Consider the following 21,362-nt stretch of genomic DNA (forward strand, 5'->3'; position numbering starts at 1 on the left):
AAGCATAAAAGACAGTTAATACACAGCTTGATGCAACCACATATTTCGCCATGGAGGACGTTCTGATTGGCCATTGAGGGGGCAAGCCTCTACACACCCACTAACTTGTTAATTCATCAAAACCCAGCCCTTTTGCGACAACGCTAGCAAGTGCGCCTATAATTGTGATAGGGGAAAAAAGCAACAATATTTCTGACACACCCCTGTACTGCTCCCAAATTAGTAATATGTTTCATGAACATAATTGTAACCACTTTACAGATCAGATCCCAGAAGTTGCATTGGACACCATAAAACCAGGAAGATGAATCACCCTAAATTCGTCTGTAATACAATTAAACGGAAAACAAGAAATTATCTCTCGTTTCATGATGGGCACGAACACAATGTCCGCATCATGGATGGGGTTTTACATCTTAATTGAGAGGTGCTTGGTTTTTAATCAAATAATGTTTCAAAATATGAAGTAGCTATACAGGCACCAAAACCACATTAGGCTACTCTTGTTCCATGCCATATGGGCAGTGTGCCATAACCAACTGCATTACTGCTAAAACCAGCTTTTGGTTGATCTTAAATATCCCTAACAGCGCTGCCTGAAATTACCACATTGAATCGTTTTTTTAAGGACACGTCTTAAATATCTCCGCCCTGTCCATCTGAGAGCACGCGAGCTGATATAAGACAGCGAAATTTGCCGAACCTGGCGTTAGGGCTGGAAAATGCCAGTGCGCCAGTTTTTATTTAATGAAATTGCATACGAACGTGCGTTTGAAATTAGCGCCGCATTAACGCCAGCCGAAAATAGTGCGCGTTAGTATAGATGCTGGGACAAAGTGTCCCTGTAGCTGATATTACGTAACACTATCTCAACCTGTTTGTTTCTGTATGAAGCTGCCATGCCGTGGGGGGTCAGGGCCAGAGAGAGGAGGCATGGAGGTCTACAGTTAGTCGTCACCCCCCCCCCCCCCCCCACACACACACACACAAAACGTGGGTTCAGGAGTCACCCCATGGAGGTGGATGTTTTTGTGGTACACATACACACATCACTTATCACAGCCACAATGTGAACCACATGGATGTAGTTGCTGGTAATACCATCCAGCCTGGAGGAGGGCTGTGACATGAGCAGAGCAGGGGTCCGGACTAGGGGAGGACACACACAGCAGGCATCTGGACCAGGTTAGATGTGCTCTATTTATTGTGTGTAAATATCTCTGAAGCTGGGGGCCCATGCCATCAATCAGAAGCATAGTGGTACACACACACACATGCACGTACACACATACCCTGCTGTGGCCTGCAGGTAGGGGGAAGTATTTACCCCTAGCTAGCAGAGATAGAGTTAACAGCCTAACGCGCAAAATTGGTTGGTTTATGACATCATAGTCAGGTTGTATGACATTTTATTAATGTATTTAAAAAGAAAATCAACAGAAATACCTAAATATTTAATCGCCATGAAAAAGATGCCTTTACCAATAGTTGTAATCTAGTTATGCCATCTTCTCAACCAGAAAACATATTTACAACCAGAAAATGTGCTCATTATGACACACACACACCAACTCTAAACTATGATCTAACGCCAAACTACTCAGATATTTTTATTCTCTTAGACAGGAAATTTGTGACTTGTTAATTTAACAAAGAAGTGCTCTGTCTCTCTCGGTCACCCATATGAAGTGTCAACCACAACGATGACCACTGACTGACCAGCACTATCGGGACAGAAGATAGCTGCTAGGTTCTGCAGGCCAAGTAAGGCACTATGCTGTTTACTCTGAAGTTAGTGGTGTTCAGTATTTATGTTGCGGTTTGTTGGTCTCTTTGCATGAGACAGTGTTTGGGGGTATTTATACTGAACAAAAATATAAACGCAACATGTAATTCGTTGGTAACATGTTTCATGAGCTGAAATAAAAGATCCCAGAAATGTTCTTATTTCTCTCAAATTTTGTGCACAAATTTGTTTACATCCCGATAGGGAGAATTTCTCCTTTGTCAAGATAAGCCATCCACCTGACAGTTGTGGCATATGAAGAAAGGTGCACCTTGTGCTGGTGACCATAAAAGGCCACTCTAAAATGTGCAGTTCTGTCACACAACACAATGCCACAGATGTCTCAAGTTGAGGGAGTGTTCAATCGGCATGCTGACTGCAGGAATGTCCACCAGAGGTGTTGCCAGATGATTAAAAATGTATGTCTCTACCATAAGCCGCCTCCGACGTAATTTTAGAGAATTTGTCAACTGGCTTCACAATGGCAGACCACGTGTAACCACGCCAGCCCAGGACCTCAACATCTGGCTTGTTCACCTGCAGGATCGTCTGAGACCTGCCACCCGCACAGCTGATGAAAGTGAGGAGTATTTCTGTCTGTAATAAAGCCCTTTTGTGGGGAAAAACTCATTCTGATTGGCTGGGCCTGGCTCCCTAGTGGGTGGGCCTCTGCCCTCCCAGGCCCAGTCATGGCTGCGCCCCTGCCCAGCCATGTGAAATCCATAGATTAGGGCTTAATGAATTTATTCCAATCGACTGATTTCCTTATATGAACTGTAACTCTGTAAAATCATTGAAATTGTTGCATTTATATTTTTGATCAGCGTAGTTTCAAATCAAATCTTATTGGTCACATACACATGGTTAGCATATGTTCATGCGAGTGTAGCGAAATGCTTGTGCTTCTAGTTCCGACTATGCAGTAATATCTAACAAGTAATCTAACAATTTCACAACTACCTTATACACACAAGTGTAAGGAATGAATAAGAATATGTACATATAAATATATGGATGAGCGATGGCTGAACGGCATAGGCAAGATGCAGTAGATGGTATAGAGTACAGTATATACATATGAGATGAGTAATGTAGGGTATGTAAACATTATATAAAGTGGCATTGTTTAAGTGACTAGTGATACATTTATTACATCAAATTTTTAATTATTAAAGTGGCTAGAGATTTGAGTCAGTGTGTTGGCAGCAGCCACTCAATGTTAGTGATGCCTGTTTAACAGTCTGAAGGCCTCGAGATAGAAGCTGTTTTTCAGTCTCTCGGTCCCAGCTTTGATGCACCTGTACTGACCTCGCCTTCTGGATGATAGCGGGGTGAACAGGCAGAGGCTCGGGGGGTTGTTGTCCTTGATGATCTTTTTGGCCTTCCTGTGACATCGGGTGGTGTAGGTGTCTTGGAGCACAGGTAGTTTTCCCCCAGTGATGCGTTGTGCAGACCTCACTACCCTCTGGAGAGCCTTGTGGTTGTGGGCGGAGCAGTTGCCGTACCAGGCGGTGATACAGCCCGACAGGATGCTCTCGATTGTGCATCTGTAAAAGTTTGTGAGTGTTTTTGGTGACAAGCCAAATTTCTTCAGCCTCCTGAGGTTGAAGAGGTGCTGTTGCGCCTTCTTCACCACGCTGTCTGTGTGGGTGGACCATTTCAGTTTGTCTGTGATGTGTACACCGAGGAACTTAAAACTTTCCACCTTCTCCACTACTGTCCCGACAATGTGGATAGGGGGGTGCTCCCTCTGCTGTTTCCTGAAGCCCACGATCATCTCCTTTGTTTTGTTGACGTTGAGTGTGAGGTTGTTTTCCTGACACCACACTCCGAGGGCCCTCACCTCCTCCCTGTAGGCCGTCTCGTTGTTGGTAATCAAGCCTACCACTGTAGTGTCGTCTGCAAACTTGATTGATTGGGAGGCGTGCATCGCCACGCAGTCATGGGTGAACAGGGAGTACAGGAGAAGGCTGAGATGCACCCTTGTGGGGCCCCAGTGTTGAGGATCAGCGGGGTGGAGATGTTGTTTCCTACCCTCACCACCTGGGGGCGGCCCATCAGAAAGTCCAGGACCCAGTTGCACAGGGCGGGATCGAGACCCAGGGTCTCGAGCTTAATGACGAGTTTGGAGGGTACTTTGGTGTTAAATGCTGAGCTGTAGTCGATGAACAGCATTCTTACATAGGTATTCCTCTTGTGCAGATGGGTTAGGGCAGTGTGCAGTGTGATTGCGATTGCGTCATCTGTGAATCTATTGGGGCAGTAAGCAAATTGGAGTGGGTCTAGGGTCGAGGTGATATGATCCTTGACTAGTCTCTCAAAGCACTTCATGATGACGGAAGTGAGTGCTACGTCATTTAGCTCAGTTACCTTAGCTTTCTTCGGAACAGGAACAATGGTGGCCCTCTTGAAGCATGTGAGAACAGCAGACTGGGATAGGTATTGATTGAATATGTCCGTAAACACACCAGCCAGCGGGTCTGCGCATGCTCTGAGGACGCGGTTAGGAATGCCGTCTGGGCCGGCAGCCTTGCGAGGGTTAACCTCTATGGGATATGTGGGATGGTAGCGTCCCACCTGGCCAACATCCAGTGAAAATGCAGAGCGCCAAATTCAAATAAATTACTGTAAAAATTAAACTTTCATGAAATCACACATTCAATATACCAAATTAAAGCTACACTTGTTGTGAATCCAGCCAACGTGTCAGATTTCAAAAATGCTTTACGGCAAAAGCAAACAATGCTATTATCTGAGGATAGCACCCCAGCTAACAATCACAGACCATCATATTTCAACATTCGCGAAACAAAACACAGAAATAACGATATAATTCATGCCTTACCTTTGACGAGCTTCTTCTGTTGGCACTCCAATATGTCCCATAAACATCACAAATGGTAATTTGTTCGATTAATTCCGTCGATATATATCCAAAATGTCCATTTATTTGGCGCGTTTGATAAAAAAAAAAAAACTTCCACAACGTGACTACAAAATATCTCAAAAGTTACCTGTAAGCTTTTGTAATACAACTTTAGGTATTTTTTAATGTAAATAATCGATAAAATTGAAGACGGGATGATCTGTGTTCAATACCGGAGGAAAACAATGTGTAGCACGCTTTCTGGTCACGCGCCTCTAACAAACAGTACACTTCACTGGAGCCTCATTCTGAACATGACTACTTCATTTCTCAAAGGAAAAACCTCAACCAATTTCTAAAGACTGTTGACATCCAGTGGAAGCGATAGGAAATGCAGGAAGGTCCCTTAGAAATCTGGATTCCCAATGAAAACACATTGAAAAGAGTGACCTAAAAAAAAAGAAAATCTGAATGGTTTGTCCTCGGGGTTTTGCCTGCCAAATAAGTTCTGTTATAGTCACAGACATGATTCAAACAGTTTTAGAAACTTCAGAGTGTTTTCTATCCAATACTAATAATAATATGCATATATTAGCATCTGGGACTGAGTAGGAGGCAGTTTACTCTGGACACACTTTTCATACAAACGTGAAAATGCTGCTCCCTATCCTAGAGAAGTTAACACGTTTAAATGTTTTACTCACGTTGGCTGCGTTGAAGGAGAGTCCACAGGTTTTGGTAGCGGGCCGTGTCGGTGGCACTGTATTGTCCTCAAAGCGAGCAAAGAATTTGTTTAGTTTGTCTGGGAGCAAGACATCGGGGTCCAAGACGGGGCTGGTTTTCTTTTTGTAGTCCGTGATTGACTGTAGACCCTGCCACACTCCTCTCGTGTCTGAGCCATTGAATTCCGACTCTACTTTGTCTCTATATTGACGTTTAGCTTGTTTGATTGCCTTGCGGAGGGAATAGCTACACTGTTAGTATTCGGTCATGATTCTGGTCGCCTTGCCCTGATTAAAAGCAGTGGTTCGCACTTTCAGTTTTGTGCGAATGCTGCCATCAATCCACGGTTTCTGGTTGGGGAAGGTTTTAATAGTCGCTGTTGGTACAACATCACCGATGCACTTGCTAATGAACTCGCTCAGCGTATACATCAATGTTGTTGTTCGACGCTATCTGGAACATATCCCACTCCATGTGATTGAAGCAATCTTGAAGCGTGGAATCATATTGGTCGGACCAGCATTGAACAGACCTCAGCACGGGCGTTTCCTGTTTTAGTTTCTGTCTATAGGCTGGGAGCAACAAAATGTAGTTGTGGTCAAATTTGCCGAAAGGAGGGCGAGGGATGTTTTTTTATGCATCTCGGAAGTTAGCGTAACAATGATCCAGAATTTTCCCAGCCCGGGACGGGCATTTGATATGCTGATTAAATTTAGGGAGCCTTGTTTTCAGATTAGCCTTGTTAAAATCCCCAGCTACAATAAATGCAGCCTCAGGATATGTGGTTTCAGGTTTACATAGAGTCCAATTAAGTTCTTTCAGGGCCGTCGAGGTGTCTGCTTGGGGGGGGTGTACACAACTTTGATTATAATCGAAGAGAAATCTCTTGGTCGATAATGCGGTCAGTTTTTGATAAGGAATTGTAGGTCAGGTCAACAAAAGGACTTCAGTTCCTGTATGTTATTATGATTAACGAGTCGTGGTGTGATCATAAGGCATACACCCCCGCCCTTCTTCTTATCAGAGAGATGTTTGTGTCTGTCGGCGCGATACGTGAAGAAACCAGGTGGCTGTACCGACTCTGATAACGTATCCTGAGTGAGCCATGTTTCCGTGAAACAGAGAATGTTACAATCTCTGATGTCTCTCTGGAAAGCAACCCTTGCTCAGATTTCGTCTACCTTGTTGTCAAGAGACTGGACGTTGGCTAGTAGTATACTCGGGAGCGATGGGCGATGTACCCGTCTACAGAGCCTGACCAGAAGACCGCTCCGTCTGCCCCTTCTGCGGCGCCGCTGTTTTGAGTCGCCTGCTGGGATCCGATCCATTGTCCTGGGTGGTGGACCAAACAGAGGGTCCGCTTCGGGAAAGTCGTATTCCTGGTCATAATGTTGGTAAGTTGACGTTGTTCTTATATCCAATAGTTCCTCCCAGCTGTATGTAATGACACTTAATATTCCCTGGGGTGACAGTGTAAGAAATAATACATTAAAAAAACAAAATACTGCGTAGTTTCCTAAGAACGCGAAGCGAAGATCTCTGTCGGCGGCGAAGATAAGATACATTGTCGTTCCTCTGACCCCTCACCAGTCTCCCCCATAGGGACTCGGGTGCCTGTAGGTCTGGGAGACAGTGGGACCTGCAATGACCTGGTACCAGTTAGACATGGTGCTGAGAACAGAGACGTACCACATAACAAAGCAGAAAATTGAAAAACACATACGCACTTCATGAATACAACTGAGCTTTTCCAGAACCCCTCACTTACTCGACAGTGTGGTGTGGCATCCTGCCCTGCTATTGTAATTGGCCATCTTGATTGATGTTTGATATTTCTCAAATCATATTTCTCAAGGACTCTCTCAGGGACTTTTGTGGTCAGTACCAGTAAGAACAGTCTGTGTGTACGCATAATATGTTTATGTGCCAATACTGGCTAGTGTCCCATCTATCTTTCTATCCATCTAGAGCAGGGGTTTTCAAACCTCTCCTCGGGGACCCCCAGCCATTCCATGTATTTTAACTTATCGACAGCTAGCACACCTGATCAACTTGAACTAATCATCAAGCCCTTGAATAGGTGAATCAGGTGAGCTGGTTTAGGGCTACAACAAAATTGTGAAACGTCTTGGGGTCCCAGAGGAGAGGTGGGAAAACCCCTGATCTAGAGTGTGTGATTGTCAGGCTTTATGTCGGTCTTTCAGTGGTTACACAGATTCATATAATAAATCAGAGTAAACTGTATTGGCACTTGAAGGGACGTCCTCAGGGAGCCTCCAGATAGACTGTAGCAGGCCTCGATCACGCCTCCCTTTAAGACTCTTTGGGCCTCCCGAGTGGCGCGGCGGTCTAAGGCACTGCATCGCAGAGCTTGAGGCGTCACTACAGGCTGGGTTCGATCCCAGGCTGTGTCATAGCCGGCCGTGAGCAGGAGACCCATGAGCCGGTGCACAATTGGCCCAGCATCGTCCGGGCTAGGGGAAGGTTTGGCCGGCCGGGATGTCCTTGTCCCATCGCACTCTAGCAACTCCTTGTGGCGGGTCGGCGCCTGCAAGCTGACTTCGGTTGCCAGTTGTACAATGTTTCCTCTGACACATTGGTGCGGCTGGCTTCCGGGTTAAGCGAGCAGTGTGTCAAGAAGCAGTGTGGCTTAGCTGGGTCGTGTTTCGGAGGACGCATGGCTCTCGACCTTCACCTCTCCCGAGTCCGTACGGGAGTTGCAGCAATGGGACAAGACTAACTACCAATTGGGGAGAAAAATGGGTAAAAGTACAAACATAAAAATAAGACTCTTTCTTGAGCAATAAAGAGTTGGATGACGGGGGAAAGAAACCAGAGCCTCATTTAATTCTCCCTCCCTTGTCCCGTTCCCCTACGTATCGGATTTAACCCCCCATATGCAGCGTTACACCCATGATGCTGTCTCAGCGAGTTGACCGTCCTGTGGCGTGCAGACAACCTGAGTTCAAACCGAGTTTGTCATATATTGTACCCCCTGAAGATTGTAAGTTGTAGCAACAAGAGAAAACACCATGTTGAAGCATTTATCGACTAGGGGAGAGAGAGAGGGAGGAAGAGGTAAATAATGTTACATTATGAATAATGAGCTGGGCCTTCACTGGCCTAATGACAGAGACCTGCTTTAGATTAAGCCCCTACAAACAAACACACACACACACACTCACAACCCCCATGCAGCCACTTACACACAGGAGAGCAGTGCAGGAGGCCGTATCGGCATCCGCTCTGATAATCTATTGCCCCTGGCAATGGGATCAGATTTGCTTTGCTCCAGGACAAAAGAGGGAGAGAAGGGAAGGGGATAAAGAGAAAGACAGAGGGAGAATGGGGCCTGTAACCGAAAGGTTACTGGTTCAAATCCCTGAGATGACTAGGTGAAAAATCTGTCAATGTGCCCTTGAGCAAGGCTATTAACCCTAATTGCTCCTGTAAGTTGCTCTGGATATGAGGGGGTTTGTGGTTAGTTATGATGCAGAGGGGGTCTGTGTGGTTAGTTGGGGTCCGGGAGAATGTTTCAGTGGAAATGTGAATCAACAATGTTGACTGGGAGATCACACCCTAGTCTCACATACACAGCCAGCACTTCATTATGAACATGGAGTACCGCTTCCATCTGCTGGCCAAATGACAACACATCAGTTTCCTTCACAGATTTATTATTAGTTCAAAGTTAATGTTTTCAGAAGATACATTTTACACATGCTGCAATCAAACATGTATGGCAATGCTTTTAAGGGACATTAGTATACACAAGCAAAAAAGTATTATAAAGATAAAAAAGGTTTGAATTCAGTTCATGATGCCAGCAGAGGAAAACATTTAAAGACGCTAAAGTCCATCAGTAGAAAAGTGAATTTAGTTGTCATCTTCTTAGCTGTGTAACTTCAAGGTTAGAAGGAGGTTGGTGATTCTAGGGTAGTGTGCACCAAGGTAGGGGTCAATTCACTAAATCCAGGAAGTAAATTGTCATTGTGACAGGACGACACAGAGCGGCCTGGAATGTTGCTAACAGGAATATGGCCTCAATAAACTACCCAAAGCCCCATCTACAAGCAACTTTAATGATCCAACAAAAATTATAATACTAGGTCTAACATCTGGGATATCCCTCCAACCAACCCCAGGCTACCTCACACCTCTCTATATAAGGCTGGTGTTGTAAAGATGTGGGTCTTGCTTCCTCAGATCAAATGGGTTAGTCTACAGACGGGGAGAAGGAGGACCAGTACCCCCTCAGGCCTCCTCCATCAACCCCTCTTCCTCATATTCTTCTTCCATATTTACTCTTCATCATCGCTTCTCCAGTTTCTTGAACTTGGCCTCTGCAGAGAGACAGACAGATTGACTGACTGACTGTGCAGGAAGGTTAGTTAGTCTCACACACACACACTTAGGAGTAGTGTCCAAGGGAAGTGAATTTTTAGCTGTTCATTTGGGACAGTGTGCTAGCGCTCTCTGCTGTTGGAGCTCAGGGTGTAGAGGTGAACTTAAACAGCAGAGGGCACCACAAGTGCATTTTTAATATGACACTATGAGGTCGAAATAACACAGCCTGTTCAGGTGGGATGGAGTTTTCGGCCCAGATCATGACATCACAATCTGATCTGATTATAAAAGACCAATAACCGTTCATCAGGGTAAGCGGGTGGGCTCTAGATCATCCTATCAGCCAATCAGGGCTGTGTATGTGAATATCTTCAAATTTCTTTCCTAACACCCACACGATCAGACTGAGCATTTCAATGGCCAAAAGAGGAACAGGGTAATAAATAATACAAATATATATTTAGGAGTTGTTTAAATAAACAGTGATTTATTAGATATGCAGTGAAGATTTAAAAAAATACATTAAAAACACTACATGGGGCTTTAATGTTGAGCTGAACACTGCAGCACGGCTATTCTTAGCACATCTGCCATAGAGACTGCTAGCAGATTCTAATAGAGAAGCCTTAGTGACCGAGCTAACAGATATTTATTTCTATCTACCACTTCTCTCCCCCTGTCAGTCTGGTGAGGGTTAAGGTTACACACTGGAACTCAGTAGGCTCTTTTCCACTTACAGCCCTGGTATAAATATAGACTTGCAATATGAAGCTACGGTATGTGTTTCCACAGGCATGCTACTCTGTCTGTGTGTGTGTTTCTGTCTTACCAAGCTTCTTGGAGTAGGTGTCCAGTTTATAAGCAGCCTGCTCCAGAGACGAGACTTGTTCCTCAATCTGGTTTATCTGGTCTAGATAGGGCTGGAGGCTGGCGTCTGTAACACACAAAATAATATATTTTTCAGTTAAATGAAGGTAAAAAAAACCCCATAATTTTCATAAAGGGTCGCAAGCATCCCCTTCATGTTTGAAAGGCTAATAAACATACACTTGAGGTTGAGGTCCTGCAGGTTCCTGCTGATATTAATGCTGATGTCTTTCATCTCCATGTACTTCAGACTGGTCAGCTTGTTCATATTCTCCAGCAGACGGTAGTCCTCACAGGTGCCTGGGAGAAGAGGGAAACGGGGGAGCATGAAACTTTCTCCACAACAGAAGAGTATGACATTGTTGTTATGCTGAAGACATGACAGTATTCACTGAGTGTAATAAAACAACTCAATATTTGGAAGGTGTTCGTAATGTTTTGTACACTCAGCGTATACTAGTATGCAACTGTATAGACAATGTAGAGGGAGAGACAAAAGACAGTCAGACAGGCAAGGGAGACAGACATGCAGGAATACAGACAGATAGACAGGCACACCTGTGAGTTCTCCTTGTAGGAAGACCGCCATCTTATCGAACATGTCTGTACAGAGCTCATTGATGTCTGGTTCTACAGCCTCCTCTGCAGTCTCCACCCCACCGTCACCTACACACACAGCAGTTACACACCATTGACATGTTGTAGAAACATCTCATCATCCGTACTCTGGAGGATTCAGTTGGCTCCTACCTCAGATGTAGGACCAAGTTGCCAGTTCCTTGGCATGATGCTGTGATAGTCGGCTTAGCTACTGCATTCTAATGTAATAAAAGGTACTCATGGTCGACTCCAGGCATAAGCAGTTGCTTAATAAACTCTCACATTTTGTGCATAAATTTGTTAACATCCCTGTTGGTGAGCATTTTTCCTTTCCCAGGATAATTCGTCCACCTGACAGGTGTGGCATATCAAGAAGCTGATTAACCAGCATGATCATTACACAGATGCACCTTGTGCTGGGGACAATATACAGTAAGGTCACTCTAAAATGGGCAGTTTTGTCATACAACACAATGCCACAGATGTCTCAAGTTGAGGGAGCGTGCAATTGGGATGCTGACTGCAGGAATTTCCACCAGAGCTGTTACCAGATAATTGTATGTTTATTTCTCTACCATAAGCTGCCTCCAACGTCATTTTAGAAAATTTGGCAGTACGTCCAACCGGCCTCACAACTGCAGACCACGTGTAACCATGCCAGCCCAGGACCTCCACATCCGGCTTCTTCACCAGCGGGATTATCCGAGACCAACCACCCGGACAGCTGATGAAACAGGAGTATTTATGTCTGTAATAAAGCTCTTCTTGGGAAAACTCATTCTGATTGGCTGGGCCTGGCGCATCAGTGGGTGAGCCTATGCCCACCCAGGGCTGCCCCCCTGCCCAGTCATGTAAAAACCATAGATTAGGGCCTAATTGATTTATTATTTCAATTGACTGATTTCCTTATATGAACTGTAACTCTGTAAACTCTTTGAAATTGTTGTATGTTGCATTTATATTTTTGTTCAGTATATACTCATAAATATATATATAAAAAAAGTATGTGGACAACCCTGCAAATTAGTCGATTCAGCTATTTCAGCCACACACCCATTGCTGCCAGGTTTATAAAAAACAAGCACACAGCCATGCAATCTCCATAGTAAAACATTGGCAGTAGAATGGCCTCACTGAAGAGCTCAGTGACTTTCAACGTGACACCGTCATAGGATGCCAACAGTACACCAAGTCATTTTGTCACATTTCTGCCCTGGTCAACTGTAAGTGTTGTTATTGTGAAGTGGAAATGTCTAGGAGCAACAACGGCTCAGCCGTGAAGTGGTAGGCCACACAAGCTCACAGAGCGGGACCGCCGAGGGCTGAAGCATGTAAAAATAGTCTGTCCTCAGTTGCAACAATCACGACAGAGTTCCAAACGGTTTCTGGAAGCAACATCAGCACAAGAACTGTTCATCGGGAGCTTCATGAAATGGGTTTCCATGGCCGAGCAGCCGCAAACAAGCCTAAGATGCACAATGCCAAGCGACGTCTGGAGTGATGTCAAGCTCACCGCTATTGGACTCTGGAGCAGTGGAAACGCATTCTCTGGAGTGATGAATCACAATTCACCATCTAGCAGTCAGACGGACGAATCTGGGTTTGGCGGATGCCAGGAGAACGCTACCTGCCCCAATGCAGTGTCAACTGTAAAGTTTGGTGTTGGAGAAATAATGGTCTGGGGCTGTTTTTCATATTTCAGGTTAGGCCCCTTAGTTTCAGTGAAGGGAAATCTTAACACTACAGTATACAATGACACTCTAGACAATTCTGTGCTGCCAACTTTGTGGCAACAGGTTGGGGAAGGCCCTTTCCTGTTTATGCATGACAGTGCCCCCCGTGCACAAAGCAAGATCTATACAGAACTAGTTTTTCGAGATCGGTGTCGAAGAACTAGACTGGCTTGCACAGAGCCCTGACCTCAACCCCATCGAACACCTTTGGGCTGAATTGGAACGCTGACTACGAGCCAGTCCTAATTTCACATCAGTGCCAGACCTCACTAATGCACTTGTGTCTGAATGGAAGCAAGTCCCAAAAGCAATGTTTCTAGTGGGGGGGACCAACTCCATATTAATGCCCATGATTTTGGAATGTGATGTTCGACGAGCAGGTGTCCACATACATACATGACCAAAAGAGCGTGTGCGTGTGTATACACACACAAACACACATACACACAGTCAAAAGTTTGGACACACCTACTCATGTATGTTTTTCTTTATTTGTACTAATTTTCTACATTGTAGACATCAAAACTATGAAATAACACACTTTTAACACACTTTTATTTCACCAGGTAGGCCAGTTGAGAACAAGTTCTCATTTACAACTGCGACCTGGCCAAGATAAAGCAAAGCAGTGCGAAAAAAACAACACCACAGAGCTACACATGGGATAAACAAACGTACAGTCAATGACACAATAGAAAATCTGTATACAGTGTGTGCAAATGGAGTAAGGAGGTAAGGCAATAAATAGGCCATAGTAGCGAAGTAATGACAATTTAGCAAATTAACACTGGAGTGATAGATGTGCAGATGATGATGTGGAAGTATCCATGTTGGCCGGGGTAGCCAGGAGGAAAGCATGGCCAGCCGTAGATAAATGCTTATTGAAATTCTCGATTATCGTGGATTTATCAGTGGTGACAGTGATTCCTAGCCTCAGTGGGAGGAGGTGCTCTTATTCTCCATGGACTTTAGTGTACCAAATTTTTTTGGAGTTAGAGCTACAGGATGCAAATTTCCATTTCAAAAAGCTAGCCTTTGCTTTCCTGTGTGTGTTGGTTCCTGACTTCCCTGAAAAGTTGAATATCGCGGGGACAATTCGATGCTAGTGCAGTACGCCACAGGATGTTTGTGCTGGTCGAGGGCAGTCAGGTCTGGAGTGAACCAAGGGCTACATCTGTTCTTTGTTCTACATTTTTTGAAAGGGGCATGCTTATTTAAGATGGTGAGGAAATTACTTTTAAAGAACAACCATGGAGTCATATAGTAAACAAAAAAAATAAAAAAGTGTTAAACAAATCAAAATATATTTGAGATTCTTCAAAGTAGCCCCCCTTTGCCTTGATGACAGCTTTGCACACTCTTGGCATCCTCTCAACCAGCTTCATGAGGTAGTCACGTGGAATGCATTTCAATTAACAGGTGTACCTTGTTAAAAGTTAATTTGTGAAATTTCTTTCCTTCTTAATGTGTTTGAGCCAATCAGTTGTATTGTGACAAGGTAGGGGTGGTATACAGAAGATAATCTTATTTGGTAAAAGACCACGTCCATATTATGGCAAGAACAGCTCAAATAAGCAAAGAGAATCGACAGTCCATCATTACTTTAAGACAGGAAGGTCAGTCAATATTGAACATTTCAAGAACTTTGAAAGTTTCTTCAAGTGCAGTCGCAAAAACCATCAAGCACTATGATTAAACTGGCTCTCATGAGACCCAGAGTTACCTCTGCTGTAGAGGATAAGTTAATTAGTTACCAGCCTCAGAAATTGCAGCCCAAATAAATGCTTCAGAGTTCAAGTAACAGACACATCTCAACATCAACTGTTCAGAGGAGACTGCGTGAATGAGGCCTTCATGGTTGAATTGCTGCAAAGAAACGACTACTAAAGGACACCAATAAGAAGAAGAGACTTGCTTGGGCCAAGAAACACGAGCAATGGAAATTAGACCGGTGGAAATTTGTCCTTTGCTGATGAGTCTGTGTGATATTTTTGGTTCCAACCGCTGTGTCTTTGTGAGACGCAGAGTAGATGAACGGATGATCTCTGCGTGTGTGGTTCCAACAGTGAAGCATGGAGGAGGAGGTGGTGTGATGGTGCTTTGCTGGTGACACGGTATGTGATTTATTTAGAATTCACAGCACATTTAACCAGCATGGCCACCACAGCATTCTGCAGTGATACGCCATCACATCTGGTTTGCGCTTAGTGCGACTGTCATTTGTTTTTCAACAGGACAATGACCCAACACACCTCCAGGCTGTGTAAGGACTATTTGACCAAGAAGGAGAGTGCTGCATCAGATGACCTGGCCTTCACAATCACCTGACCTTAACCCAATTGAGATGAGTTGGACCGCAGAGTGAAGGAAAAGCAGCCATCAAGTGCTCAGCACATGTGGGAACTCCTTCCAGGTGGATCTGGTTGAGAGAATGCCAAGAGTGTGCAAAGCTGTCAAAGGCAAATGGTGGCTACTTTGAAGATCCTAAAACATATTTTTACTTGTTTAACACTTTTTTGGTTACTACACGACTCCATGTGTGTTATTTCATAGTTTTGATGTCTTCACTATTATTCTACAATGTAGAAAATAGTAAAAATAAACCTTGAATGAGTAGGTGTGTTCAAACTTGACTGGTACCGTACATACACACACAAAAGTATGTGGACACCCCTTCCAATTAGCAGATTCGCCTATTTCAGCTACATCTGTGCCGACACATCTATAAAATCGAGCACAGACATGCAATCTCCATAGACACACATTGGCAGTAAAATGGCCCGTACCGATGAGCTCAGGATGCCATCTTTGTCAGTTCATAAAATGTCTGCTCTGCTAGAGCTGCCCTGGTCAACTGTAAGTGCTGTTATTGTGAAGTTAAAACATCTAGGAGCAACAACGGCTCAGCCACAAAGTGGTAGGCCACACAAGCTCACAGAACAGGATGACCGAGTGCTGAAGCGCATAGAAATCGTCTGTCCTCAGGTTGCAACACTTGCTGAATGGAAGCTAGTCCCCACAGCAATGTTCCAACATCTAGTGGGAAGCTTTCCCAGAAGAGTGGAGGCTGTAATAGCAGCAAAGGGGGACCAACTCCATATTAATGCCCATGATTTTGGAATATGTTCAACGAGCAAGTGTCGACATACATTTGGTCATGTAGTGTATATATTAACTCAGTTGGGGTCTCAACTTACTGTTTAGAGTTAGAATACACAAGGTGCAAGTTCAACATGTAGTTGTTACATCAGCAGTTTCTCTTGTTTTGTCAGTCAGACAGTCACTCAATTAGCCATGTCAGTTAACAATTTTTAGATTGTCTAGTCAGTTAGTCTAGTCAGTTATCATGGCCAAATACCGCCCAGGGGCACTAACCTCCATGGGAGCCCCATTGATTTTGTGAGTCACTCTCACTCAGATACTGTATAATTAACATGGCATCATGGCAAAATGTGTAGAATTGCAGGGCCCCCTCACTTAGGGTCCCCAAAAGGCTATAGTCGGCCCTTATGGTACTAACACCAGTCTAGTATCAGAAGATGGCCAGAGTAAACAACAAACAAAGTGTTAATCTTCTTGCTCTCAATAACTAAAATAGCGCATCAACTTGCAGCCAGGGCGTCTCCATTGGCCCATTTGTGTTTGTTGACCTGCTACGGCTAGCTGGAATTGGAAGCTAGCAAGCACCACTCACTGCTGCTGGTAGGCTTCTTGGGCGCAGCGGGCACAACCTGGCCGTCAGCAGCAGTCTCGCCAGGCTCTCCCCGGGTTTCAGAGCTCCCTCCCAGGCTGAGGACGGTAGGATGGGCCGGGGGTACTCTGGAGATGCTATCCATCGCAGCAGCCTCCTCTCCCGTGGCCGCCATCTTGCCTTTCCGTCAGTCACATGATGGAGTTTCACGTGACATTTATTGTCGTCTCTACCTTCTTGCCCTTTGTGCTGTTGTCTGTGGCCAATAATGTTTGTACCATGTTGTTGTCATGTGTTGCAGCTATGCTATGTTGTTATCTTAGGTCCCTCTGTATGTAGTGTTGTCATGATGTGTGTTTTGTCCTATATTTGTATTACATTTTGTAATGTTTAATCCCAGCCCCCGTCCCCGCAGGAGGCCTTTTGCCTTTTGGTAGGCCGTCATTGTAAATACGAATTTGTTATTAACTGACTTGCCTAGTTAAATAAAGGTTCAATAAAAAAATAATAAAAGGTTAAATAAAATAATAAAAATTAATTATTCCCCCTCTTCTGAATTCGAGCTACACCAGTTGACTTGACAGGTGCGTGCTACGTCGTGTGGTTGTCAACACTCACCATCATCACAGAAACAATATCACGATTCATTTATATTTTTCCTATTCATATTGATTGATAGTTTTATATTGTTTTGTCATTGTTCGAGTGTAGTGAGCTCGAGCTGTCCATGCTGTTTTGCCTGTAGTCGTGTTGCATTATGAACCCTTCGAATCAGTGTGAAACATAATGTTAGTGTTTGCAGAGCTAACTAGTCAGCCTAATGTTAGATGTTTTGGGGTAAAAAAAAGAGGATCCTCAAGTCCTCTCTTCGGTTCATATGGGTGGGTCAGAGTGCTGACGTTCTACGCAGGAAGTGTCCAGTGAACCATCGTGACAGCCTGCGTGATTGTAAACATGGCGCCATGCTCCGCTACAGGACTGTGCTGTTTTACATCCCGTTTGTAGCTAGCCTGAGACACAAAACTTAACCATGGAGACAGAAGAGGAGCAACATATGACAACTCTCCTCTGCATGGGTTTCCCAGATGCAGTGGCGATACGCAAGGCGCTACGCCTGGCGAAGAACGACATCAACGAGGCTGTGGCGCTCCTGACCAACGAAAGCCCCGGTCTTGGGTATGGATATGAGCCGATGGAGAGTGGCCCTGCCCCAGGCCCAAGTGGAGACGGGGAGTCCAGCGGGCGGACTGGGACTGGAGGGTTCGACCCACCTCCCGCATACCACGATGTGGTGGAGAGCGAGGTATGGGTGAAGAAGGATAGTAACGTTAGTTCGCTGGCTTCGTAAGCTAGAACACAAGCTAGCTAACGTCGTTAGCGCTATCAAATCTAGCGATGATGATGATGGCTAGGTAGCCAGACAGGGCTCGCCCTACAATACTGCATAGCGCCCTCCGCTCATGCCTGGCTGTCAAAATATAGAAGGAAAATCCGCGGCATGCATAACTCAATTTACAGTTAGCTCAATCTCGGTCTGCATAAATTCGACACCCGGCTAGTTGAGTTGTAAATACAGCACTATATACTTTCATCATCAGTATTGACATTGGGTGCACACGAGCCACCATCCGATTCAGAATGTAACTGTTGCTAGACAGCTAGCTAGGTAGTTAGCGGGGAATGTGCGAATCTCTAACGTTACATGGGCAAACTTGCTAACCAACTAACTAGTGTTTGCAATAGTTATTAATAAAGCCGGTTTGCAGAGTGAATGTGGTGATATTAAGATCTTCGCATTCATTATCTTGGGGAAATGCACATCTGTATGCAGCTTAGCATAATGTAATGGAGCTAGTGATAATGCCCGAGAAGCCGGTGTTTGTTGGATATTGGCACCGGTGTTGTTAGGCCGGAGACGAAGTCCATAGGTAGCCTAGCGGTTAAGAGCGTTGGGCCAGTAACCGAAAGGTCACTGGTTGGAATCCCTGAGCCCACTACGTGAATAATCCGTCGATGAGCAAGGCACTTAACCCTAATTGCTCATGTATGGGCTCTGGATAAGAGCGTCTGTTAACTAAAATGTAGCTAGCCAACGTTAGCTACGCGAACTAAGCTGGCTATAACTAGGTACATTAGAGAAGCTGAGATTTCGCAATCGCCCGTGAACCTGATGTGGCCATCTTGTGCTTTAAATATTGTCTAATAAAGAAAGTTATTTTTAATTGTTCATAGTCCAGTGACAACGTGATGTCTAACCCGTCTGAACTACATGATGTCTAACTAAACTCCAGCATACAGCAGCTGCAAGCTAGCTAGAGAGCATCAAGGAGGGGCAGGGCAAAACCGTTTTGGTGATTTGGGTATCAAAATAACTCAATCGCAGACGTTTTTGGTCTCATTCAGCGGTTTTTACCTGATTTGAGTAAAATACCATTGGACATTTTATGTTGAAAGATCAGTTTGTATTCCTAATACTTAAATTGAAAATGATGCTGTTGCTGCTTCCTGTTAAGACGTAATGATAGTCCAATGTCAAAACAGTTTTAAAGTGTCCAAATCAAGAACCAATAACAGTTTGTGAGAATATTGAAAACATGAAATGTACTATCTACATATACATGTGCAACAATAGTAATCGTATGTATTTTTTTTAAGGAGCTACTTATAAACTGCACAAGCTCCAAAACCTTGTTGTTTTTTCAAGTGGCAATACATCACTCAACGATTGGGGTGGGGGTATGCACTGTTTAAACTACCACAACTCTAAAACCACATGGAACTGGATAGGCAGTATTTTTACATCACTGGTTAGAGGACAACCTCCAGAACAGTCAGCTACATTTTGGAATGTTGCATTTTGATAAGGGGGTCAGAAGCCAGGACAACAACCTCTCCCTCAACGTCAGCAAGACAAAGGAGCTGGTCGTGGACTACAGGAAACAGAGGGTCGAGCACGCCCCCACTCACATCGACTGGGCTGTAGTGGAGGGGTCGAGAGCTTCAAGTTCTTCGGTGTCCACATCACTAAGGATCTATCATGGTCCACACACACCAACACAGTCGTGAAGAGGGCATGACAACACCTCTTCCCTCTCAGGAGGCTGAAAAGATTTGGCATGAGCCCTCAGATCCTTTTTTAATTTTTTATTTACAGCTGCATCATTGAGAGCATCTTGGCTGGCTGCATCACCGCTTGGTATGGCAACTGCTTGGCATCCGATCGTAAGGCGTATCTCTCTAGTCTAGCGGTTAGGGTACCATCTCCATTCTCTACACACAGCAGATTATGTCCGCTGTCTTCATTGCTGTGCGAAACCGTGTGCATGGTGACGTTGATCACCAGGGTGTGGGCGTGTGTGTGTCTGACACCCGGGTTGCATTCAGTAGGTCACAGCATTGCAAAATGTTTTCAAATGGACCCCATTTTCCAGGAACCGTCTGCATCAAAAGCAGCCCTGTTTTGTTTTTATATTGAAAACATGTATTTCAGGTTACATATTCAAATGGTTCACATTCACACCATTGTGCCAGACAAATCTCCGTCTCACTCTTTCTCCTCCATCTCTCTCTCCAGCTTGTTTTTTGCGTCTCTGCTGTTTGTGCCTTAGGAGGCATGTCACGGGTCTGTGGCCCTGCATTCTCATCCTAAATATAGCTCCACACACACAAACATCCCTACATTCTCGAATGGTTACTTAGCTGCCCTGCGCAACATACGTACATGCGTACATAAACACATTAGCACACACACTCATTAAAAACACACACACCAGAAAGACATTGACACACTAACAAACACACCACACCCTGTCCTCCTGAGAGAAGCCCAGAGCTCCAGTCCTCCCCTTAGCTTCTCCTCAAGCAGGAAAACAGCACTAGTACTGTTATTGTTACTGTGTTAATAATGCTGAGAGGAAACAGTGATAACTGCCTATTGGTTCTGACCTGTTAAGAGACAGGTCAACAGTTCATACTGTCTTCTTGACCTCAAAAAGAGGTCTCTGATTGGACTGTGCTGTTCAGAGGTTTCTGATTTAGGTGCTCCTCAGCAGTGAAATGTTTGGCTGTTGACGTTTCTGTCTTAGAGAAACGCTCATCTCTGACTCCCTCCATCCACCTATCCATCTAGAGCTCATCTCTCTTTCCAATTTTTTCTATGAAGGAAGATAGCTGAAACCTGATGCTTCTCTCTCTCCCTCCTTCCCTCCCCCTTCATCCTTCCATCGATCATATATTGGTATGCTGTACTGAAAGGGCAGAGGGGTTATTGAACACACACACACACCTCTCACAGCCTGTTGTGTTGTGTTCAAGACAACGAAAGCGAGACCGATTTTTATAGACCGGAGCAAATCGAGTCTGAGTCAAGACCAAGACCGGGAGGGGGGCGAGTCAAGACCGAGATCAGAAAAATTAAGTCCAATTCAAGACCATGATTGTAATTGTGTCAAATAACCACCATAATGAGTTTAAAATGTCCAGTATTTCTGTGTTTATATTTCAGAAGAACATATTGATTCTTTAGACAGTCAGAATGGTGAGAGAATGCGTGCTGATGGCAGAGAACCACTCTACAGATGATCACTAACCCAAGCAGGTCTCTAATAGATAGAGACAAAATATGTTCCAAAATATGCCAGCGAATCAAAGGACATTCTGTCGAGTGTGACAGTTTGAGGATATTTTTCAATGAAAGTAAAGGACAGTAATGTTACGAGTAAAGTAGGAAGCCCAGGTTTGAATAGGCGA

General features: G+C 44.5%; 2 protein-coding genes across 5 annotated transcripts in view; one reads left to right on the forward strand and one right to left on the reverse strand.

The window, feature by feature from the left end:
• Positions 1–9,035: 9,035 nt before the first annotated feature.
• On the reverse strand, positions 9,036–17,032 carry bloc1s2 (biogenesis of lysosomal organelles complex-1, subunit 2). Its single transcript, XM_071406292.1, has 5 exons — positions 16,617–17,032; positions 11,148–11,255; positions 10,770–10,889; positions 10,552–10,656; positions 9,036–9,718 (listed from the first exon to the last, which is right to left on the reverse strand). The coding sequence occupies exons 1-5, from the start codon at positions 16,786–16,788 to the stop codon at positions 9,687–9,689; spliced, it is 537 nt and encodes a 178-aa protein (XP_071262393.1). The 5' UTR covers positions 16,789–17,032; the 3' UTR covers positions 9,036–9,686.
• A 493-nt stretch (positions 17,033–17,525) lies between these two features.
• usp24 (ubiquitin specific peptidase 24) overlaps positions 17,526–21,362 on the forward strand; it is a 49,065-nt gene continuing 45,228 nt past the window's right edge. For all 4 annotated transcript variants that reach the window (XM_071406251.1, XM_071406252.1, XM_071406253.1 and 1 more), the window contains exon 1: positions 17,526–17,916. In XM_071406251.1, the coding sequence (XP_071262352.1) occupies positions 17,644–17,916 (273 nt within the window). In that variant the 5' untranslated portion in view covers positions 17,526–17,643. The remainder of the gene's footprint in view (positions 17,917–21,362) is intronic.

The sequence above is a fragment of the Salvelinus alpinus genome, chromosome 6 (genome assembly GCF_045679555.1).
Source record: "Salvelinus alpinus chromosome 6, SLU_Salpinus.1, whole genome shotgun sequence".
NCBI classification, from domain to species: Eukaryota; Metazoa; Chordata; class Actinopteri; order Salmoniformes; family Salmonidae; genus Salvelinus; species Salvelinus alpinus.